Genomic DNA, 24206 nt, shown 5'->3' with positions numbered 1-24206 from the left:
CGTTGGTATTTTCGTAGCCAGCTCTCGGTCTATAAGGTGTACATACAATGAGGCAACTAACAATAAGACGAACGCTACGGGAGAGAATTAACGCATGGGCGCCCAAAAAGGGGGAAAAAGAAGGAAAAAAATATATATATTATATATATATCGACGGACGTCACAACGTGTTTATATTTAAATTTTTCCAAAAATCAGATTTTCTTTAAACTATTAATATAAATATATATGAATTTTTAGTTAAATTTATTTTCTATACGTTAATAAACTATATAGATACTAAATTGATTTAAACATTTTTGGAAAGCGCGCCATAGGTGTCCTGAACAATATGGCGGACGGTCGACGGTGTCCAATCTCTTTACTTGAGGATCTCTACTCTCTGCCCATACGCGCTCATATCTCGTATCGTATCTCGTATATGTAGTATGTATATGCATGTATGTGGTTGTATGTACATACGTGACAGCGCGAGTGGTGCATGTTCTCGATCTTGGATCCACCTCCGAAGAGTTTGACAGATGATCGACCGTCAGCGTTTGGCGAGTACGACAAAGTGAGGAGCGACGAAAGCGCTAAGCCGACATGGAGGCAGTGCCGAGGTTGCCGATGATATGGTTTCAGCTGAAAGTCAGTCCGGAGCCGACCACTTTTGGGCCGAAGCTCAAACAGGTACGAACCCTCACGCCAGTCTATCTCTTTTCTTTCCTCTTTATATCTAATTAGTTCAGCCTGCATTTCGCGACACGTCGTAAATCCGCCGTTTTTGCACGGGATGTCGAAGTGACAAGAGCAATTACTTGACACCACAGTCGTCTCTCGGACGTCTCTGCGTCCCTTTTGCTTTCCCTGTACATCATCTATTTTTTTTTTTTTTTTTTCTTACAGTACATACAAGATTTTTACAACGAGGACCCTGAGTCGTACACCAATGAGATACATCAATTGGAGAGTTTACGCTCGATGGCGGTTAGACCACCAGGCGACATGGCTGGATGCGCGCTACTGAAGAAGTATTATTGCCAGTTGCATTTTCTTCAAAGCAGATTTCCCATGCACAAGGATGGCCCTGCGGCAGTCACGTTTACATGGTATGAAATCCTATATTTTCCATTATACTTTGTACATACTTAATTATTTAATATTTATAATCTAATTGTACATGAATTTGTATCTGTTCCTGTTAAATCATACAATGCTTTATTTTTTAGGAGAGATGCCTATGCAAGTCTGGTGTGTTCATTGAGTAGCATCCGTTTCGAGATAATATCGATTTTATACAATATTGGAGCAATGCACACCCAGCTGGGCGCGCGGACCGAAAGAAACAGTGCGGATGGAATGAAGATGGCGTGTACTCATTTCCAATGCGCGGCGTGGGCTTTCGAACACCTGAAGAACAGTTTTCCCCAGCCGTCTGGTATTGACCTGTCGCCGGAATTAATGACCTTTATGCTTCAGCTCTCCTTAGCGCAAGCTCAAGAATGCATATTGGAAAAGAGCATGCTGGATAATCGTAAGCCGACAATTGTAGGTATGTTTCATCAGCTGTCAGTTTCATATCGATTGTTATAGTAACTGTGGTTTAGTTCTGTCCATCATTGTGTACAAGATGTTTGTGTTACGCAGCAAAAGTTGCAAAGCAAATAGTAGATTACTTTACTATGGCCCTAACCACGTTGGACCAAGGCGGAGCTGAAGATGGAACTATATCCGATACTGTGGGTAACAAAATTTATAAGGTGAGTTGAATTATAGTTTACGTACTTCAATTAGTTTACATATTCTTGTGAGCCTGAAATATTACTTTTTTTTTAGCTCGGTAAAATTATAAGTCAAATAATTAATCTAAACTTTTGCAGAGCTGGAAACGGTATGTCAAGTTTAAAAAAGCGTATCATATGGCCGTGACGTATCTTTATCAAGGCCTTGCTGCAGAGGAACAAAGGAAGATGGGAGAACGAGTAGCTTTTTATAATGCTGCGTTAGCATCCCTTAATGAAGCACACACGATCTACGATTTCGCAAACGTTAAGGAGGAAAAAGCCGCAGTGGAAGAGTCGCTCACGTTTACCAATGATGTAATCGAAGGGAAGAGAAAGGCCGCTAAAAATGAAAACGACTTTATTTATCACGAAGAAGTGCCTGAAAAAGAAAGCCTTCCTACAGTGAAAGGCGCGTCTTTGGTTAAAGGAATATCGTTTGATATAAATGACCCAGAGGTATCAGGACCAGATATATTTGCAAGGTAATTTTATTTTGTACTTAACACCTTTTTTTAACACAATTTAATTTTTTATTATTAAATTAAGATAATAGGTTAAAGATTTGATTATTAAATTAATATAAGTGACAAAATTATTATCTTCTTCCTGTTATAATTTTTTCCTTTTGTAGAGCATTATTCATAACTTATTCCTTTTATATGAGTTTAATATTTATATGTTGTTTCACAGATTTGTTCCTATGAAAGTACACGAAGCTAATTCTCTTTATTCAGAGGAAAAAGCCAAAATATTGCGTTTTATTGGAGCAAAAATTGACGAAAAAGATCAATATCTTAATACTTATCTTACTTCCTTGAAGCTGGAACACATGAATTTATGGGATCCTGATGCACAAGGTTCAGAATGGGAATGCTTACCTCTGCCGGAAGAATTGCTCGAACGATGTGCTGCGCTTAATGCAAAACAGCATGTTATTCAAGATTTAGTAGATATTATGGGAAAATTATCTGAAACAAGCCAAGATGTTGAGAAAGTACTAAAGGAAATATCAAAATTTTTGTTGGACGAGGAACAAAAGTATGAGTTAATCATCTTTTACTTTTGTTTAAGCTTCTAATGTTATTAACTATTTCATAGTAGTTAGAAAATATCATTAACAAATTTAATTTTTTTGTAGGGAAAAGCAATATCAAGATGCAGTAGGCAAAAGACCACCATCGATAGTAGCAACAGATCTAACTAGAGAAGCTAAAAAATATGAGGAAGCTCACAATAAAGCTTCTGAGAGTAATCAAGCCCTCCATAAAGCAATAACAATGCATGTAAAGAATTTAAAAATTTTAGCGCAGCCAATAGCTGATTTAATGGCCCAAATTCCTTCACCAAACACATACTTTGCAGGTAATTTTCATATATATATATATATATATATATATATATACACGTAATTTTCTATGTAGAATAATATATATTATTAATATAATAACAATAAAATAATTATAATATTTTAAATAACTTATTGACTTTGAATTTAGTATGAATTTATTCTTTCAATGTTTTTAGATCAAGGTTCGGAAAAATCACAAACTAAAGAATTAGAGAAACTACATACTAAAGAGCTAAAACGTGTATTAAATAAAGTAGACGAGATGCGAATGCAGAGACTTGATTTGCTTACTAAATTACGGGATCAAATTGTCCAAGACGATTTAACACGTTTACTAGTCACAGCTACGTCTGAATCTGTCTCTCTAGATCGTTTGTTTACGGACCAGCTTAGCAAGCATCAAAGTTTGGTCAGTAAAATTTTACCAGAATAATTTCATATCTTTTAATATGTAACAATTGAATAAAAAAAAAGCTTAATATTGGATTACAGGTGAACTTGATAGAACAAAATCTTGCTGCTCAAGATAATATATTGGCGGCTTTAACGGACGCATATGCACAGACTGCAAATGTACGTAAAAATGTAGAGGAAGTATTGAAGCGTAGAGAAATGACCATCTCTTCTTTAATCAATTCTTATGACGCGTACGAGGATTTGTTAGCAAAATCGAGCAAAGGCTTAGAATTCTACAGAAAATTAGAAATAAATGTCTCGAAGCTATTACAGCGAGTTAAAAGTACATGCAAGGTACAAGAAGAAGAACGCGAACAGATACTTGCTCAGGACAATAAAAACGCATTTGAGAAGACCGACGTGGCAATACCGTCGACTTACGATCAGGGACGTCCTCGATCTGGTAATGGTCTGAAGCTAAAGGATTATTTGAACAGCAGAGTGGAAGGTGGCACGGGTTATCAAAATCCATATTACAACTTATACAAAGGGCACGTCGCATCGATGCAAATGGATTCGAAGTCATTGACAACTGAAATGGGAAACAAAAATGTAATTCTATCTCCAAGTACGATACCCGTGTCGGAAATTTCGTCCTCGGCTGTGAAGTCGTCGCAACATTATTACCCCGCAACGTACGCTGATTATAGAACAAGCTCTCCATATCCGTACGGTACACAGACTTATTATGAAAATCCGGTTGCTAATAGCATCTTAAGTCAGAGCTACTTGCCGACCGCTACGAATACTACGAACGTTTATCAGCAACCAGCTCTATCCACGCCAACTGCGGACGTATCTAATTCGAGTGTACAATATCCTGTCAGTTCCTATCTACCTAACGGGCAAGCTCTGCCCGCATCCGGACAAGATAAATTCCGCGACATCTCTTCTAACTACAATGTTTCTAATACTGCTTTGCAGTATGACGCTTATCAGTCTCCAACGGGTTATAATAGTTATAACATTGCAACGCCGTATGTTCCCAATCAAGAGAAAGTTAAAAGCGGAACAGCTGAGACATCCATGCACGTTCAGCCAGTACCGCAAATGCCCATCTCGACGATTGGAGCCGCAGCAGTGAACAGCACCGTGTCGACAGATGGTCAAGGGCAAGCTTCTTACAGCATTATGCAACAAGCTCAGCAATATGATAATCCACAGCAGACGACTTTAAATCAAGAGATGTTTCACGGTGGTCAGAACGTTGCTGGTTCTCAGCAAACGATGCCAGCAAAGGACAATACATTGACGCAAAACTATTCACTCCCTCAGACTGCTCACACCGAAATCGCATATCCGCAAACCTATCAGAATACCACGTATTACAATCCGACGGAACTGCAAGCCCAGCGAGTCCCGTATACTCAAGGCACGTACGACACAGCTGTCGTTCCTCCGACCCAATATATGCAATCGCAGCAACCGAGTGCGAGCAATCAGTCTGTACATTCTGTACCGTCAACAAACGAAGTCCCGGTGTCGTACTCTTCGAGTTTACATGGCGTTAATCCTGTCCAGTACCCGCAGCAAGCCGGTACAGAACCGAGTAAACAGAATTACACGGATAAAACGTATGCCGCGTACAGCACGCAGATGCCGATGAACGCCGTCGCTTCGAATTATCCAAGTAATTATCAGAATTATCAGCATGGCGCTACTGGTGCGCCGTACGAACAGACCAGCATACTACCCGGAGATACGTCCAGCACGTACGCCTATATAAATAGCTCGAGTGGCTCGGAAATAATACAGAGTCACGCGAAACCGACGACGGTGCAGAGTTACTCGCAATCGTATCAATATTCGCAGCAGGCTCCTTATTCGGGATACGTGCAATATCCAAATTATACGCAGGGTCAAAATTACGCCTATATCCAAGGCACACACGGAACTAATACAATGGCGTACACGTATAATCCTGCTAATCAAGCGCAAGGCTACACTTACGTGTCTAATCCCCAAGGTACACCGACTTCTCAAACATTAGAGGCAACGGTTTCGGTAACATCCTCCGATGTTACGGCTACTTATCAGCAGCAGGAGACAAATGCAAGATATACGAACGCAGGCAATAATGCTGTAGTTAGTCAAACGCCATCCTCGCAATACAATCAAGTTTATCAGTCTCCATCAGGAAACGATACAGTATACTATACCACACCTTACGGTCTTCAAATGCAGGGTCCAGGTACGTTACGTATTACCCGTAATATCGTTATTATATTTTCTTAGGCATAAAGAGTCATTTTATCATTTCAAGTAATTTTGTTTCAGCTGCTTCGGCCGCAACGAGACCTGAAACTCACACTAATTATAATCAAACGTATATGCAAGCCGTCAACAATGGAACGAACACAACGACAAGTGCTAATCCGATGAAGCTCACGACCAAGTCCGAGGAAGCGCAATCGAACGTTGATCTTCTTTCCGACCTCGACATTACTATAAACCATGCGCCTCTTGTGCCAGAAGTGCGGCCACTTTCAGTACAGAAAAAAGAGGAGGCGACAACAGATAATACTGCGGAAGGCAGTAACAAGACAGAAAAAGGCGAGCAAGACAAATCCTGTAAAACTGAACAAGAAACCACAGCTTCTACTGAAGATAAAAGTGATCATGAAAACTTGCAAATCGTATGGGATACATGGTACAATGACGTTCAACCGAAGAAAGATCCTCTAGGAGAACCAGCAGCGCTACAAAAGTTTATTAATAACGTTGAGAAATATGAAAAATTCGTAGATAGTTTACTCGTAAAAACTTTAAGTGGAGCCACGAATCTTGATATTAAATGGAAAGAAGTTCAGGACTTCGAAGTAAGTTGAAAATAAATTTTATTAATATTCTATCAACCACATATATCTTATGCTCAACTGAGGAATATAATTTTAAGAATATACGTGAGTACGTTTAAGTTTACTAAAATCCTCTTTTCTCTTTTAGGAACGAGAAAATGGAAAACAGTCGAGCACTGTAGCATTAGCTCATTCGTCCGAAAATCGAACTATTGATTGTATTCCATACGACACGACACGGGTGCAAATATCGTCATCGGATGTTTCGTCATACATAAATGCATCTCATATCATGGAAATCACGCAATGGATACCCACAGCATTTATTATAACTCAAGCACCTTTAGCAGATAAATTAAATGTTTTTTGGACGATGGTCTGGGAACAAGAAAGTGAAGTTATTGCGTGCTTGGCATCTGATGCTCAGGTTTGTACATAGAAATAATATATATTTTTATTATATATATATATATATACATATCATAATAAAAAATATAATAAAACTTTTCAGTAAAATACATATTCTAATAATATACATTTTTTTGGTAGCTGAATGGAGAATTATATTGGCCCATAAGTGAAGAAGACAACTTAGACATTGGAAATTTTACTATTTCACTAAAAAAAATAGTTAACCATACAACTTATATTCAAAGAACTCTTTCTATTCAACATAATAAAAAGAAAGCTGAGAGAGTCATTGTACACATGCAATTTCTTGTGTGGCCTTCAAAGTAAGTTAACTCCGTAATTGAAATATTTAAAAAGTATATACAGCGGCACGTACAGCGGTTAACATGTCTGACTTTTCCAGTGGTTTTCCGAGTAGTCCCGGGGCTATACTTGCATTTTCAAGCGATGTGATGACAGAGCAGGCATTAAGACGTTGTTCTCCCAAGCCCGTAATAGTACATTGTTTAGACGGCGGTTCGTTGAGCAGTCTGTTTTTAGTGGCTGCTGCGACTGTGTGTCACATACGAGCTGCCTGTGGAATCGTAGATGTACCGCTGGTTTTTAAAGGCCTTGCGAAATGTCGCAAACAAGTCGTAAATAAGGAATCATTGTTATTCGCATACAGACTAGTATTGTACCACGCTCAGGATATTTTAATGAAACGTAAGAAAAATAATTTGTCATGATATCTTTAAAGAAACAATCCAATAATATAATAATAATAATATCCTCTGTTTTGTCTTAGGCGGTATTTTATCATCCACTCGAGCTACGTTTGAGAATTTGGATGGATTCAGAGGAAACAAAGAGAAAACATCGCGAAAGTTACAATGCCATCCTTCGGACGATTTTCTTCATAATCTCGGCATGGGAATGCAGCGTCCTGATTCTGAGCAATCAGGTATGCACTTATCATACATATTATAAATTGTAAATTGTAATATAAATTTCAACCAAATAATTTGCTGAACATTAGTTACTTCATTCTTTTTAGAATTCTCTAATTTTCTTTATTTTAGGAAAAACACAAACAATTTTAACAAGCGACAGCACGTCGAGTAAAAGTTCATCGTCACAAGAAAAATCTAATGGCAGAGTCATCGATCCCTTGAGTCAATTGGATCCTTTGTGGTCTATCAGGAGATAATCACACAACGCTAGGAATATAAATTCCACTATGCAGCTTTAAACGATTATTTAAACGAAATAGGCATTCCTATCTTTGTTAAAGTGATTGATAAAAGTATCGAGCAAGAATTTTTAAGATAGCTTGTATAAATAATGTTGTAATATGGAATTATAGAGTAACACAATGCATCTAAATTAGCCTTGAAATAAAAGACATTTATTCAAGTATTTGTGTGCTAATCCTTAAGTTTTAACAGTTTTACTGTCTGTTAAATATATAGAATAAAAAATATAAAACACATGCCTCCTACTTGTATTCCTTTTTTATGTTTATACATTTCAATTGGCTTAAACAATGCAATCTAATTGCATTGCTTCATTTATATTTCGATATATTTAGGCTGTAATGTATGATTAATTGGGTAAATATAACATAACTGTATTTACTTAGCGCTTCAATATAATTTAAATATTCCTGACTATACCTGTTTCCATGAGAAATTATTATAAATATAATATAAACTTTTTAACATATTCATTTCGAACATAATTCATTCGTAGATAACGAAGATACTTTAGACGATATAATCATTGGATAATATATAGCGCACTGAATGCGAAATATTTATTATAGAGAAACGCTCTCTTCTATATTTAAAGCAGGCATATGCTAAATTTGTTCATGAATAAATGTAGTATTCTAATAGTCATGTTATCCATAATATTATGTATGATTTTTAAGGACGCCGCCGAAATATATGCTAAACGTATATTTTTCAAAATTCTAATAAATTGCGCATAGCGATATTTATATTTATGCTATTTTCTTTATCTTCACGACATTTCGTTTATAAAAATTTCAGTTACAATGCAAGGAGAAATAATACATGTATTTGTATTAATTTCCGCAGTGACTGTCGCGAAACTCATACATAAGTGAACATTAATATCAAAAGATTTATAACGTTATGACAATAGATTTTTATCTATGCAAATGCCGGTATCAGAATACTTTAAACCCCCCTGTTTCGTAGATCTTTCACTTTATAAATTCGTACAAGCCAATGTTCCGTCGTATATGCTTCCTCCAATGTATTCAATTCAAAATCCTTGTTTCCAATCTCCATGTTCCTTACTCTGTCGTAACCTGAAGGTTTACCTGTTTAAACAGTTCAATGATACAATAATCCTTACAAAACTGACCTATAGTTTTGAATGTTTTGATAGAGCAAAAAGTCTTACCGCCTTCAGTGTAGACTTGGCCAAATCTGTAATAGCACATTTTGTACATGAGACAATTGAGCAAAATTGGAGATCCTTCTTTATCCACTCGAAATTCGCCCGCGGAATTATAATAATCCCACTCGGTTATGGATTTCCCTTTTTCTGTACTGCCACCAATGCGCACCATCCATAGGAACTTATTTATATCTAATCAAAATACATAATAATTAAGATAGTAATTGTTAACAATATATATAAGAATTTTCAGAATAAAGTTATAACAGTCTAAATATTTAAGTAACGAGAGTGGTCGACTCGTAATCAGCGGATTGTGTGTTTGATCCTGATCCTGTCGAGCACACTTTGATTTATGAGTAAAGAAACAAAATAAATGGTTAACTCGTTTTGAGAACAATCTATGTTGGGAACTAAACTAATAGGAAAATGTTGAGATAGTTGACACAAGTGTCGTTTTGTCTTTGTTACTCATTGCCAAAAAAGAAAGACAGAATGATGTTTGTGTCGACTTGTGTCGCTTGCTGGAAAGCTCCGTATATTTACCATCTGATGAGTAGCCAGTAAGTCCTCCAAAAATCACAAGGACATAGTTGACATCTAATTCTCTCATAATCTCGTAAGCCTTTTCTTCAGAACTAGCCATTGCCTGGCCGACTCTTGATATGTGCGTATTATTCCATGTGTTATTGTCTACTAAAATAGTACGATTTGCCATCGCAGTTATCTGATACCCATAATCCCACCAAGACATTATTTTAGCATTCTGAAAAGAAGGTGGAACATATGATTTGTTTTAATGTTTCCTTAAATATTTTCTTTCTGTTTCAAGTCGCAGTAGTTTTCTTTCCTTTTTAAATTTTCTAGCATAAACTGCTGTGCCATATATTATCTATTTATATCTATATTTTAGATGAATACTTGAATTTATAATTCTAATCCAGATGTTTAATCATTTGCGTCTAAAAAAAGTGACTAATAACGCTTACCTCAGGTGTATTCATACGCAGCCAGTAATATGCTTCTCTAAAATCGTCAAAAATCATCCGTCCACCGTCAGGTGACCGTGCAGACAATACAATACTAGGCGAGCTATAAGCTTCTGCTGTAACCCACGTGCAGTGAAAGGTATAAGACAGGAAGAGTATAGACATTACTACGATGAAAAATGAGGCAATCTGAAAATATGTTTTTATTTCTATACGTTCTCAACTTAATGTTACTTTTCCTGTGTCTAACTGTCGTATCTTTAGGCATATTTTTTTCGAAATATTAGAAACTCCTCTAACTTACCTCACTCCTCAAGATATAATTATTTTCAAATTTCTTGGCTTTCTTATCGACAACTTTTCCACTTTCAACTTGCTTCATGTAAGTAACTAATAGAGAAGATGCCCCAATTCCACCCAAAATACACATTACTGGAGCAAGTACTAACATCAAACGTACCATCACTCCCTAAAAAATATTAAATACGTACTATTTAAATATAATACCAATAAACATGAAAGTAAATATGTAAAAGTGTATATATACTTTAAGTGTGTGTATATATTTAAAATTGCAAACTTATATACTTTTACTTACTGCAAAATATAAACTGGTAACCCCATACAAAATTAAGAAAATGTTCGAGTCTGTTAACTTAGAGAAACAGAAGTATAAGCCTGATGGGAACAAAAATACAAGTATTTGCAGATCAAAGTAGAAGGAACTCCACGATGTTGGCTGATGTTCCGAAACTGAAGCAATTATTGGAATATGATTTTTTGCATAAGATGGATCGAGCAGAGAATAAAAGCGTCCAGTCCATGGTGATATTTTTCCTTAAAAAAAATAACCAATGCACACAAGGGAATATGTCGTGAATGAAATAATACATTTAACATATATAATGAATTAAAAAATACAAGATCAGTACCTGTGATGGTTAAAATACCACCGACTAGGCACGATGCTGTAACCACTACAGCAAGCAGAGCACGGAATAATATCTCAAACTCTTTTTGGGACAATTTACTCCGCAAATAATCGACTAATGCGTGTATTTGACAAAGGCCGAAAACGCCCAATGCCTGTTAAAAACAAATGAAATAAATAAAATTGTGCATAAAATTTTATGTTAAATGCTGACATCCAATTTTTTAATGGTGCCTCAAAAGTGTTATCGCAACTTACAAGCATGTGCTCGGAACTCTGAACTGGTTGAAAACCAACAAATGAGATCTGCATAGACAAAATGGTTCCTAAGCAATACAAAATGCTATACGCGATGTATATCCTGTGGGAAAATCTGCCAGTCACCATCAACGTCAGCACGTGCAACGGAATCAAATTAATCAGAAAGACATATCCGCCCCACGAAGACACCATATAGAAGTAGGCCAATGCAGCGCACGTGGACCAACATATCGCTCCTGTTTTCACAGCTTTAATCCACATGTAGTATGTGAATAGCATACAAAAAATCGCTATGCCTTCATTATCATAAGAACCTGCAACTGACCGAGATATATAACCAGGTACAATTGCGATCATTGCGGCTGCGAATAAACCTGATGCGGAATCCTAAAAAGGTAAAATAAACATGGTAGAATGCCGCTGTGCACCTCTGCTTCAAAAAAGATACCACATTACCAGTCAAGATATAAACGGTACCTTTAATTCTTTGGTAAGCAGATAGGTGATAATTGTTGTTAAACTTGAAAACAATGGAGCAAGGAAGACACAAATGTTGCGTATATCTAGCGTGATATTCAGTAACCATGAAATACGATACAATGCTGCTGAAGTTATCATCAAACCAGGATATATAGTTCCTGCAAAATTCATTGTAAAAATATTAATATTTCTCTTTCTTTTCTAAGAGAACTTACGTTAAAATTTGTTAGCATATCATCAGTACCTCCTATTATCCTGCCAAGCGGATACCAAACGCGATCGTCGAACCAATTGTGGAAGCTGTAGAACCCATTTTCAGCTAAATACTTTGTAGTGCGATAATTGAAGTACGGATCGAATTCATGAATGACACTTTCAAATCTTAGTACCGAGAACAAACGCGTTGCAAAGGCTGGAAAAGAAAATTGTAATATAAGAATAATTGAATACGACTAATCAACATTTTCGATATCCAACAAATCAAAGTACAAAGGTAATTATAAACGTACATAAAATTGCTGCTAAGGAAAGCACAGTTAGTTTCAAAAGTGTCTCTTGTTTCTGCGCCGTCATGCGCAGACCCCTCGTCTTCATTAACGTCACCATGTCGATGCCGGAGAAACCCACAGCAATTTCAAATCAAATAAATCCCAAGTCTCTCACAGCATCAATCTGCAAACAAATCAAGGCTCCTTTAAATCGTTTCTTTCCATGTACATTTGTGTACTGTACATGTTGTCAACTAGGGAGGTCTTGCCTCTGTTTTCTGTTGCTGAACTGGCTGCACTAGTTCAGAATTTATCTTTTTTACTCCACATTGGAAGAAGAAAAAAGCCGTTTGTTCTTTTTAAAAAAACTTCCCGAACTAGTAAACAATAAGTTAGAGTGAGACAAGTATATTTTGTTTCATTCTAACTTATTGTCCTAGTAACTCACCAGTTCAGAAAGTTCTTCGAAAAAGAACAAACGGAAGAAGATAAACTCTAAATTAGTGCTGAACGGTTCAACAATAGAAAACAGACCCCCTTGTCTAACGTAAGGCGCAGACAAACAGACAAGTCTAGTTTTTAAGGGACGATAACAGGTAGTTTCATATTCAGCTCGCATGCAGCCCGAGCACATGCCCGTTACTACTCGGAGGAGGTTATAATCGCACTGGCACTGGGAAAAACGCCCAGCGAGTTAACGAGCGACGAGCGTCTCCGTTCTGGAATATAGACGTGTCCGGTGCCTAATTTTCGGGCATCTAAACGCGTCCTACGCTGGCATCTAACAACGCAAATGCATTCGCAAACAACGCCGGGTAGATCCATCCACTGACCACGTACACAAAATTACCGGCCGGTGACATATGCGACATGCGACACGTCGATTCGCATATTTTACTCTTCCGTATCGTGTATCAGTGTATACGCCTAAGCGACGCGTCAATCGCTTCCGAAAATTTTAGAGAAACTTACAAAATTACTTTATACAACAAATGTATAAACACAACGGGGCCATTTAAATTATTAATTAAAGAAACGCCAGACAGTATACTGAAGTATACTCCAAAAGAAAAAGCCATGGATTATGATCCGCGCTATCGAAAGACGATCAAACGGATTGTGCACGTGATATTTAGCGTCATCTATGATGATCTATAGATATTAAATTAAATCCACTGAACTGCCGCATTAATCGCATAGATGATTTTTTTTTAATTACAGTGTACATATGTCTTTTATATTTCCTATTTTTTCTTTCAATAAGAAATACTAATAAAAATTTTAAAAATCTAAATTCTAAAAAAATACGCAACCCAGCCGGAATGATAGCGTCTTTTCGACGTCTATAGATGTCGATAGATGTCGAATCGACATCTATAAGATGTCAATTCGACGTCTACAGACGTCGGCGTTCCGGCTGGGAAAATCTTAAAAAATTTTAATTCGCTAAAAAAATGTCATTAAAGTTCCAAGAACTTTAGAGAGATCTTCTAGACTGATACTACGTTTACGCGAGCGTTACTTCTGTAGTAAACTTACGATATATCACTCGTTTACGCGAAGTAAATTATCGTAATTAAGTTACTACAAAATCCCGTTTACGCAAAGGAAAATCCCGTTTACGCGATCGAAGGAATTATTTAAGTTACTACAGAAGTAACGCTCGCGTAAACGTGTAGTATGAGTGTAAAAATATATGAATTCATAAAAATTAGCAATTAAAGCATTAGAAGAATATATAATCAAGCAGAGGAGCTGTTACTACTACTACGTTTACGCGAGCGTTACTTTTGTAGTAACTTACGATAATTCCTTCGCGTAAACGGGATTTTGTAGTAACTTACGATAATTTATTTCGCGTAAACGAGTAATATATCGTAAGTTTACTACAGAAGTAACGCTCGCGTAAACGTAGTACATATGTGGTTTCTAAAATTCCTAAATTTTAAGTTTATGATTGTAAAGTTTCGAACGGCGAAAATTTTAATTCTGAAAAATTGGCGAAATATTAGGAGAATATAATCGAGTGAGAAATGGGCATAAATAAAAATTCCAAAAACTGCAATTTTAGAAAGCTTCATTTATATTGTAATGTCTTTTTTTATCTACATTAAAATAAAGCAACATTATAATATATATGCGATATAAAAGGCAAATGCAGACGTAATGCATAAATATTTAAATACAATGCGCACTTCTCGAGTATATCTTCGATTCTAACTTCAATAATTAAAATGTCTGTGAATATAACATTAATCTGTTCTTAAAAATATTAATTCATCTTTCTCGTTATATATTTTCTAAAATTGTGGAGGTAATAAAAACATATATGGCCGAAACGTATATTTCATGTCGTACGACAAATTTGTTAAGCATGTAATTGGCTACAAAATAGAAAAGTTCTCGAGTTTCTAGAAATCCTCTATCTTGTAGCCAATCAATACCTTTTAAAAAATTTATCATATATTTATCAAACATGCTGTTCTATCTTCGTAATCGGTGCTCGATGCTCCAAATCCCTCATGACTCGTTCCCGCCAGACAAACCGGTACCGACCCGGTATTTATGTTTTATGGGATTTATATGTCTACATTACGCTTAATTACGGTGTCTCGTTAATTCTGACTTGTTTTTCGTAACGTCGTCCTTAACGTGATAAAAATGTCCGAAGGTAACAGCATCCGAATGTACACGCATCTTGTACAATGCGGCAAATTTAACCTCAATCCCTAAGATAAATGTATCACGCGATAAACCTTAACCTCTCAAACCTTAAAATAAATCTTTAAATCGAGGAAAAATCTCGCGAAATCGCATCATGTAACGATATATTATAATTGGAAGTTAAGGAATCCGTGTCTTTTTAGCTGAGACATATTACATGTTTTGTTTTGGGCTGCCTTATCCCTAGATAATATGCTTTTTTTCTAAACATGTAGTCAAAATCCAATATTTTACAAGTACTAATGTAATAATTATATACATGTAATGAGACTTATTTTATACACTCTTTATCAATAAGATTTTATTTAGTATTTATATTTATGTATTTATCTATATTTATTTTAATATTTGCAGTTGTGAATAATAATTTCAAAGAGTTTAAAAAAAGTGTATTTTTTCCATATAGATAGAACAACAACGACAGAAGATATGTGGACGCCGTACAAAGAGCTGCAAAGCCTTATTGAGAAGAATGTAATATCAGTTCCTGATATTCAAGATCCTCAGTATCATGAATTGACGGAAGCTTTACGAAATCACAGACAGAATTTTCTTACTATATTAAATAATCCAGTAAGTGTCTTTTATTCTTGTTATTCAATGATTATAATAAGATATCAAAATTAATACTGTAATGTATATTCATAAATCTTACTAAAAATGTGGTACAATTGATATAATAGTATTAAATATATTATAATGCTAGTTATGTGTAGATAGTAATGTTATATTTTCTATTTATTAGCCAAAAAATGCAAAAAGTCGCGAGGAAATTAAGAAAGGAGTCACGGATGGTATTACGCTACCTGGTTTGGGTCATCAAATATTATCAAAGGAGTTAGTGGATGAGACTCTCATTATATCAGATATGTATGATTTGAATGAGTTCATGGCATTGGATCTTCTCTGTACGGCTCAACTTCAAATGCCGCATCATCCTGGTTTAACACGCGGCTTAACAGCTGTTCTTCTGTATTACGACGGAAGAAAAGCGCTGACATCAGTATTAAGAACCTTAGTGCACACTCGAATTGGTCACAGTTGGGCGGTGGATGCACCGGTTGCTCTTACAAGACACATTACGGACTATACCAATAAGTTGCAAGAAGATGGTCTATTAAATAGGATTTTATCCCTGTTAGAGGAAATGGATCCTACTAAGGTATTCTATCAAGAAAGGAAAGATAAGAATAGAAAGAAATCTTATATTGTACAAAATAGATTATTTTTTGTGAAGAGCTATAAAATAATTGTATTGACTTAAAAAATTAATTGATAATAACATTTAACAATTTCCAAATATCTATCAATAATTTGTTAGATATTTGGACTATCAAAATGTATTAATCCCTCTAAAAATAATTTTAAACAGGAACAAGATTTGCTGCAACAAAATAGAGCATTAGGCGGAGCAAAGCATCATCAGATGGTTATGAAACTTTACAATGACACACGACAAGATCTGGCTGATATTTTATACTTGTGGTCCGCTCAGTCGTCTCTTCCGAATATAATTCTGTTTCGTTTATTATCTATACTGCAAACACGTCAAGTAGAATCCGAGGCGGGTGAAGGAGGGCCTGACAAAGTTACACTTGCACTTATTATGGCTGTTTTGAATGCCTTTAATTTTAGTTTCTTACATAGTCGCGAAAACGGCGAAGGTACAATATATTTTATTACCAATCTGTCAACATTTATAATAACTTGCAAAATAACTTTTGTAAAACTCATAATAATATTGTGATTTATTATTTCAGAATTAATTAATTCAATGCCACTAATAGTGGAAAGGGAAGCACTGGAGGAACTGAATCAAAAGTTAATATCTACCAACATAAATTGGGAAAGTGCTGGATTGCGAGGAGTGATACAGTTTGCTTTAGCGATAGCTATGACTACCATCAAAACAACCACCACTCAATTCCAGTCTCAGAACATTACCGCGGAAGATGAAATCCTAGTAGAAGCGGCTCTGGCTAACAAAGCTTTTCATTTTATGGCCGAGGTTTTGCTCAAGAGTAGTTGCATACATCAAGAGGAATTTTACGTTCGCTATTTTCACACGTTAATTTCCGACTTCATATTGTTGATGCCCGTTAAAGTCAAAGAATTACGCAGTCGCGCCGATGAATCCATGCGCTTGATCCAAGCATTCCAACAGGAAGGCATTGAACCTCCGATGAACCTGGATAATCATTTTGAATATTTAATGTTGATGATAGCAGAGCTGTACAAGGAAGATCCATTGAAACTAAATTTAGCCATGGATTATTGGTGTCATCACACTGATACGACTCACGTGTCGGCTCCTGCATACATTAGCCGCCTGCCGTCTAGACAAGTTGCCTTATTTAAATTTATACGGCTTGCCGGAGAGATATTACCGGCAGGTTTATTTGTTTCGTATATGAAGATGATAGCGTCTCTCGCCTCATCGCCACAAGCGGCTAGATACGCATTTAATTTTTTTAAACCAAACGGTAAGTATGATTATTATAAGCAAAATGTAGGTATTTGTGTTATTATTTTTATAATAAAGTTACGTAAATGCATCTGTTACAGGATCATCCGGTTCAGCAACTATTTCATGGGATCATTTCTTCAATTCCTTAAACCGATACTACTACAATTTGAGACAGGAATTACCTCCCAGTCAGGATACAGTGTACAGGCAAAGGTGTCATCCGAAAGGAATTATGCCTCAGGAAGTTAAAGGTCTCGAGGCAGTGCTATTGGTTGTCCAAGTGATAGCCAAGAACGATGAAATGTCGAGAGTTGCGATATGCGACCATCCGAGTTGGAAAGTCTTGCAGTCTTTGATCGGCTTGGTGAGCTGCGCGATGCCGATACCTTTGAAGGGTGTACTAGTAAGAACTCTCGCGGCACTGGCCAGATCTCCAGAGAGCTCTTCCACTGTTTGGCAGAGCTTGGAGGCCGCTCAGTTTCTGTCCACTATACCAACAACGAGCAGTTATCAGCCGAGAGGTGTGCAAACGGAATTGGAAGAGATCGAATCTAGAAACGAGGAATACCCGTTAACGCGCGCCATGTTACAGCTATTAGATGTGCTCACTGATTTCCCAATACCACGTCTGTTGGGTGTAGGTCAACGAAATCCAGGATTCGATCCGTATTTACATTTCATTATCAATACCGTCTTCCTGAGGTTCCATACTCGTTCGTACAAAAATCCCGCCGAGAAGTGGGAGGTGGCGGAAGCCTGCTTGAAGATATTCTCGAAGTTGATAAAGCAGTACGAACCAACCGTTGAGGATTTCGTGGGCTGCAAAGTTGAGTTGCAAGGTGGGGAGTCCACCTTGGTCAACTCGGCTCCGGGATATCACTTAATGACACATTTGCACACCACTTCTGAACTGTTACACGTGATATTATACATCATGGACGAAGGTTGCCATCATTTCGACACCTACGACAGTTTTCCGGGCAAGACGTATCTCGAGAGTTGCAGTCTTTATTGCTTGGAAATATTGGAGCGTGGATTAAAGATGCAAAACAATTATATGGCACAATTAACCGCCATACCGTCTGTGAACAAAATTATGACCGGACTGTCACGTTTGCTGCTCGGAGTGAATCCTCGCACTGGCAAGCCGGATCACATGATTAATATCGTCAAGTACGTTTCTTACAATTCATGGTTACCGAAGCAGGCCTTCGTGGCGGTCGGCGTTATTCACGGCGTGACCAACGAGCCCGGAGCAGACTCGGAATTGCTATCGACGTTCACGGCAACTTCTACTTTAGCGACCAATATCAGACACGGTTTTGTCGAGTGTCTAGACGCGGACAATATCTCGGAGGAGGATGACGAGATAGTTAGAACGGACGAGCAGAGTAGGCAGTCAATTGGAAATTGCAAAGAAAGAATTCTGCTCTTAATGATGCACAGTATTACACGACCTGCGCCAAATCTCGCCCATTACTTGCTCGGCTTTGAAATAAACAAAGACATCAGGAAGACCATTATCCAGCAACCGGGAATCCTCGGATTTCCGCGTACCTGTCTGCATTCCATCCTAGGTATTCTGGAGCAATCTCTTGAGCGCGGTCGCGACAAAATAACAGAAGCCTGTTACTGTTATCTCCATACGTTAACGGCTAACAGCAAAACATCGACGCCTGTTCTCAGATTTCTACGTACTACGAGTAATCAAGACTTCGTGCAGAGACATCTCTCGAAATTGCCGTTTCAGGGGCCAAATAGATCAACCGAGCTCGGCTGCATGTCCTGGCTATTGAAAATAGCGGCTATCGAGTTACGAGTCGCTGGTGGAAGTTTGCAGACTTCTCTAATTCAGCGATTGGTGGGAAGTTTCAATCAGGACAGGGACCAGATTGTACCCTCTCAGAAGCTTCTGATGGATCTCTTGCATTACATCGATTTCCAATTGTATCTGGAACCCGCGAAATCGTGGGAGTTCTTCGATCCGTCGCAGATTGAAATGGTCCTGGGTAAATGCAGCATTCCCGTTGCGTTAATGGGCGGTCCGTGGCTCATCGACATCAGAAAACTGCATTCTCTCATCACCGAGGAATTAACGGTTACGCAGAGCAGCGCGACCGCTACCCAACGCAAGCTCATGCAGCAAGAAGTCAAGTCCATACTTGCGCACGCATTGAAGAAGAATCAAACCAAGGTCCTCTCCTATGCTACTGTCAAGTTCGTAGAAGGCTGGTGCCAAACTACGGAAATACTTTTCTCCGTCGCGACGAATCAACAATTGCCGGTGGCTCAACGGCAAAATCTTCTGCTGAATTTGTCGCACGACCTGCTGCAAAAGATGACGTCCTGCGAAGCTTTGAGTGAGATTAAAACTCTGGTATCCGGCACGGTTCTAATGTTGCTGGTAAACTTACGAAACAGCTTCGTGATTCAGTCGGACAACGAGTTACTGCCGTCATCGCCGTCGAACACGACGATGATGAAAATCATTCTAAGTCACATCTTACAGTGGATCATAAATGCCGGTGCGTCCTCGCAGAAAGTCGTCACGCATCTTTACGCGGCCTTATTGAACTTCTTGAGTATCGTCGGTTTGGAAAAGTCCGAGCACGTGAGCGCGATGGACTCTGTGTATATCAGCCAATTGGACAATTCAATGAACAAGCTTATGCCCGTGCAGGAACGCTCGCAACGTTACGCGACGATTCAGGTCATCAACAGTTTCGGAAATCAGTTGATGGATATCCTGTGCCACAATTGCTCGGGCGGACACGACGTGTGTAAGATGCTCGCCCTGTCCTGCCTGGACAAGATCTTGGAATTGGATTATGATAACGCGTGGATGATCTATCTAACGAGCAGAGGCTATTTGAAGCACATGATAGACAGTCTATTGGAATCGGACGGTCTGTTGCGGTGCATGCTGCAACCGGAGCCACAGACGATGCGGCCTTTGTACTTGTACGAGGCAAAGATGGCGATCTTCTGCAGGATGGCGTCAACAAGACTAGGCGCGGAGAGTTTGTTGGAGAACAAGATCTTGTCCTGTATGTCCAGTATGTGCGCGTTCGATCAGCATCCTGACGTGCACGTAGGCTTCGAGGGCGGCGATTATTCCTTCATACCTTCGGTCGGGCAACGCTATCAGCAAATTTTCTTACCGGCCTTGTATCTCTGCGACGCCCTGTTCACCACGTTGGGAACGGAGAATCAATCGTGCGCCGTGCAAGTCTGCGGATTTCTACAGAGTCACAGGGACACCGTGGAAATGGTCCTGAGAAATGCGTTCTCGCAGGCCAATGTGCTTTTCCTGAAGGAGATCGCATGTCTCACCGGGGTGATATCTAGATCTGCTAACATAGGTTTGTATGCTATGAGATAACTGTGATTGCGAACTGCTCTTATATAATTATAATTATGTTTCTGTAAATATAATCGCTTTTCAGACATGTACAAACTCGTGGACGAGGAATTGGCGAGAATAGATATAGACGATTACAAATTAGAGAGCAGTACTGGGATGAGAGAATTGAGAGCGCATCTGTACCGGTTGCAGAAGTTGATGCTGTCGTTGTTGCACAAATTTCAGCTGCAGACGATCCCGATAAATCATAATTACCAGCAGGTTGACGCAAACGAGCAATATATCTCTTGCATACAGATAATCGCCAACATCATGCTGTATGCACGCAATCAAGTAAGTCTTAAATTTCTAGTGCCTGTATACGTGTTATGTTGTAAATGAATAATTTCAGATGCAACACAGTCGTATGGATCAGAAAATACGAAATGTATTGTTCGATCCTCATTTAACACCGAAGCCTGGAAGAAGACAAGACAAAATGAAGGATACCTCTGGTGGAGTGTGTTTGGGCACAATTGTCGAACAATTGGTTTCCGTGACAAATTTGCTGCACACCGAGTTACCGCATATCGATTCCCTGATAAAGAAAGCGCAAGTGGTAACCGACATGAGTACAGCGGAATTAAAGAAGGTAAGTGCTATCTAAATCTTTCAATTGAATTTATTACTCGTGTACGCGTATTAAAAGTTTAACACGTTTGTCTTTATTCGCAGTACATGTCCGAAAACGAGGTGGAACTAGATATAGGGAAACAACGAATACTCGTCGAACAGAAACTAAATCATTGGATAAAGGATAAGCGACAAAGCATAAAATACTGCTCTCTTATAATAGAGCACGCTTTATACATTCTTTGGAGTCACTTGGACTTTTATACCATGCAAGTCATATCACGGCAAACTCAAAGGGTGCACGGTTAGTGAAATCTAATTTAGTTTCTTATTAGAAATAATTGTATTTATGCGTTTATAGCGCGTACTTTATGAGTCATCAAACATTTAATATTGTAATATATTCGTTCGTACAGTAACTTCAGGTGGCGTCGACGAAAGCATGATAGAATGGAAGGTTTCGTCAGAAACGCTAATGGAGCTGAAGCAAGGACTCGTTTCTACTTTTACCGATACTTTTATCACGCAGTTGTTGGATACAACACACAGCGAATACGCGACAGTGGACCGTAGCTTTATCGAAGCTCTTATAAGACGAATTAAAAGATTGTTACAATTTATAATTATAAAATAATGAAGGATTAACGTTTGCTACGTACATAGTTTCAATTTTAATTACATATTTTTTTATTCCACTTTGTATACTCCACTTATCGTTAATCGCCATTTTGTTACACGGAATAGGTATGAACAGTGTTTACTAGAAATGAAAAATAGCGAGATCGATTAAATTTTATTTAGAATCCATATGTAGAATCGATTTTTTGATCTATTTGTGAAAATGAATCAGGTGAAAATTACGTACTTTAAGTCATTTTCCTTTGCATTTTTTGCAAAATGTAATAAATTTATATTAACATACTTCTTCCATGTTCTCCTTTTCTATCTAACGTGTGTATCATGCAATAAAATGTATTCTTGTAAAATTATTATTTATTACATGAATAATATAAATAATACTATATAAAGATGTGTGATAAATATAGAATATTGGATTTCAAAAAGTACAAGTATACGATTCTGGATTACATATTTGTTATAAATGTACATATATACAAGTTTCTAACTACGATAGATTCTCGTAAAGAAATCCAATTCTATTTCTTTTTAAGAAGCGATTACTGCCTCATCCCAAGGACCATAAATGTTATCTTTATATTTCTGGCATCTGATATACAAAAGTGGACAAACAAAATGAATGAATATTACAGCGATAATAAAAACGTAGGAGAACCTTTGTGAGACAAATAGGAGCAAATATATAGTGCCGATTGTCAGAACGACTGATACGACAATTTTATTATTTATTTGCGACAGCAAATAAGGTAACAGTACGAAACACTGAACTGAAACGGTTAAAAGCGAAAAGGCATGTAACGGAGACGCTAATCTGGAGGCCAACATTAATGAGCCAAAGGTTGAGGAAGTTATGGATAAAGAGTCCGAGAGAAAGATCTGTGACGATCCATATTTGCTAAATACTAAATGGGTGAGAAACATCAATATCGTCATAGCGTAAATTGTATCAGTACTAATCGTTTCCGTTAAGGTTTTCAAAATGGGCGATAATATGTAACCAAATGTTAGAAATATTAATACTGTCCACAAATCCTTAGTTAATTTTACAGGCCGATCAGGTATTTTCATATTGTATATAAAATACCCAAGGATCGTCAGCACGCTTCCTGATATCACGACAACGTTTGGCGTAGTCCATTCATTGTTCAGCCAGATAAATATGTTGACGAAGAGTACAACAACGCTCAATCTCGTGGATATACTGGCGCCTAAGCTTATCGCTTCTATTAACGTCACGTTATTCGGTTTTATATTTTTACGCAGTTGCTTCAAGAAGGAACTGTCCGTATAATTGTCAGGCAATCCGTAATTTTCATACAAATTTTTCTGCCATTGTACTTCTCTCATCTTGCATTAAGTACACACTTTCAGGACAGTTCTCAAAGTTCTTCCCGTTCCTACAAAGTTTTAAATAAGTTTATGAATTAACTACATTGGCCAAAGCACTTGATAGTAAAATTACTTATTAGTTTTAACAATAATAATAACTATGCTTACCACCACTAATTTGGGTGTGTGGAATACATTGTTAACGTATAGTTAACTAATGTGTCTCTTACATAGGTCATCGCTCATTTGCTGCAACAATGACAACTCAAAAACCAAAGTTTTCCAGAAAATAAATTTAAATACCGAATCATTACAATTTTGTAACATTATTTTGAATTGCGATTTTGGTGTAATAACTAATTATGGAAGAATACAAATGTTTAACTATAAACTTTATTCACTGTGTTGAACTCTTATCATTCTTTCGCAAAGAACTCAAAAATCATGATTAATATATGAAATACATGTTACATCATGTCAAAAATGACAGTTTTGACTTACGAAATGGAATCATATTTCTGTCAAAATTTAAGGCGAGAGAATTTAAGTGAACATTTACCGAAAACTTTTCAACAATCATTTATATTCCGAGACACGTTATTGCCTCGATCTCGCAGCATATACATATATTCTGGACATTTTGAGCAACCGTGGGTAAAATCTTCGCGCGGCACGCGTCGCCATGACCGATCGTCGGAGTCGTGTCGGACCTGTCGCCGCGCGCGCGCGTCGCC

General features: G+C 37.5%; 4 protein-coding genes across 11 annotated transcripts; 2 read left to right on the top strand and 2 right to left on the bottom strand.

Moving 5' to 3' along the window:
- Nucleotides 1-445: 445 nt before the first annotated feature.
- Mop (tyrosine-protein phosphatase non-receptor type protein myopic) lies at nt 446-8250 on the top strand. Of its 2 annotated transcripts, XM_071770288.1 has the most exons (15): nt 446-672; nt 889-1091; nt 1212-1534; nt 1630-1742; nt 1863-2248; nt 2457-2804; nt 2905-3128; nt 3291-3523; nt 3607-5761; nt 5848-6389; nt 6517-6795; nt 6918-7102; nt 7183-7484; nt 7567-7722; nt 7841-8250. In XM_071770288.1, exons 1-15 carry the CDS (start codon nt 586-588, stop codon nt 7966-7968), a joined length of 5664 nt encoding a protein of 1887 aa, XP_071626389.1. In that variant the 5' UTR covers nt 446-585; the 3' UTR covers nt 7969-8250. The 2 variants fall into 2 exon arrangements, with proteins under 2 accessions (XP_071626389.1, XP_071626390.1); XM_071770289.1 differs by lacking the exons at nt 446-672; nt 889-1091 and having other exon boundaries at nt 1399-1534; nt 1613-1742.
- Stt3a (catalytic subunit 3A of the oligosaccharyltransferase complex) lies at nt 8145-13455 on the bottom strand. Of its 6 annotated transcripts, none has more exons than XM_071770301.1 (12): nt 13310-13455; nt 12359-12521; nt 12094-12261; nt 11847-12007; nt 11367-11756; nt 11110-11263; nt 10776-11014; nt 10482-10646; nt 10178-10366; nt 9735-9954; nt 9192-9380; nt 8145-9108 (listed from the first exon to the last, which is right to left on the bottom strand). In XM_071770301.1, the coding sequence occupies exons 2-12, from the start codon at nt 12453-12455 to the stop codon at nt 8963-8965; spliced, it is 2118 nt and encodes a 705-aa protein (XP_071626402.1). In that variant the 5' UTR covers nt 12456-12521; nt 13310-13455; the 3' UTR covers nt 8145-8962. The 6 variants fall into 6 exon arrangements, with proteins under 6 accessions (XP_071626402.1, XP_071626401.1, XP_071626400.1 ...); XM_071770300.1 differs by having other exon boundaries at nt 13171-13405; XM_071770299.1 differs by having other exon boundaries at nt 13178-13405.
- Nucleotides 13456-14847: 1392 nt separating this feature from the next.
- Nup205 (nuclear pore complex protein Nup205) lies at nt 14848-22173 on the top strand. Its single transcript, XM_071770287.1, has 10 exons — nt 14848-15008; nt 15468-15634; nt 15807-16223; nt 16434-16725; nt 16822-17544; nt 17627-20890; nt 20975-21225; nt 21284-21523; nt 21607-21808; nt 21921-22173. The coding sequence occupies exons 1-10, from the start codon at nt 14999-15001 to the stop codon at nt 22136-22138; spliced, it is 5784 nt and encodes a 1927-aa protein (XP_071626388.1). The 5' UTR covers nt 14848-14998; the 3' UTR covers nt 22139-22173.
- Pig-c (phosphatidylinositol glycan anchor biosynthesis class C) lies at nt 22168-24183 on the bottom strand. Of its 2 annotated transcripts, none has more exons than XM_071770307.1 (3): nt 24032-24183; nt 23641-23721; nt 22168-23540 (listed from the first exon to the last, which is right to left on the bottom strand). In XM_071770307.1, exon 3 carries the CDS (start codon nt 23488-23490, stop codon nt 22672-22674), a length of 819 nt encoding a protein of 272 aa, XP_071626408.1. In that variant the 5' UTR covers nt 23491-23540; nt 23641-23721; nt 24032-24183; the 3' UTR covers nt 22168-22671. The 2 variants fall into 2 exon arrangements, with proteins under 2 accessions (XP_071626408.1, XP_071626409.1); XM_071770308.1 differs by having other exon boundaries at nt 23974-24162.
- Between the last annotated feature and the right edge of the window lie 23 nt (nt 24184-24206).

Source organism: Temnothorax longispinosus, chromosome 2 (genome assembly GCF_030848805.1).
Source record: "Temnothorax longispinosus isolate EJ_2023e chromosome 2, Tlon_JGU_v1, whole genome shotgun sequence".
Taxonomy (NCBI): Eukaryota; Metazoa; Arthropoda; class Insecta; order Hymenoptera; family Formicidae; genus Temnothorax; species Temnothorax longispinosus.
The sequence above is the reverse complement of the archived record's forward strand: the minus strand, read 5'-3'. Positions and strand labels throughout refer to the sequence as shown.

Bases quoted from the DNA above. Each gene is read 5' to 3' on its own strand.
- Pig-c (XM_071770307.1), bottom strand. From the start codon at position 23,490: ATGAGAGAAGTACAATGGCAGAAAAATTTGTATGAAAATTACGGATTG.
- Stt3a (XM_071770301.1), bottom strand. From the start codon at position 12,455: ATGGTGACGTTAATGAAGACGAGGGGTCTGCGCATGACGGCGCAGAAA. The intron at 11,757-11,846 runs GTACCGTTTATA...TTACCTTTTTAG, and splicing joins TGCTTACCAAAGAATTAAAG to GATTCCGCATCAGGTTTATT. The intron at 10,367-10,481 runs GTAAGTTAGAGG...ACATATTTTCAG, and splicing joins ATTATATCTTGAGGAGTGAG to ATTGCCTCATTTTTCATCGT.
- Mop (XM_071770288.1), top strand. From the start codon at position 586: ATGGAGGCAGTGCCGAGGTTGCCGATGATATGGTTTCAGCTGAAAGTC. The intron at 5,762-5,847 runs GTACGTTACGTA...ATTTTGTTTCAG, and splicing joins TCTTCAAATGCAGGGTCCAG to CTGCTTCGGCCGCAACGAGA. The intron at 7,485-7,566 runs GTAAGAAAAATA...GTTTTGTCTTAG, and splicing joins TCAGGATATTTTAATGAAAC to GCGGTATTTTATCATCCACT.
- Nup205 (XM_071770287.1), top strand. The intron at 16,726-16,821 runs GTACAATATATT...TTATTATTTCAG, and splicing joins TAGTCGCGAAAACGGCGAAG to AATTAATTAATTCAATGCCA. The intron at 20,891-20,974 runs GTTTGTATGCTA...ATCGCTTTTCAG, and splicing joins ATCTAGATCTGCTAACATAG to ACATGTACAAACTCGTGGAC.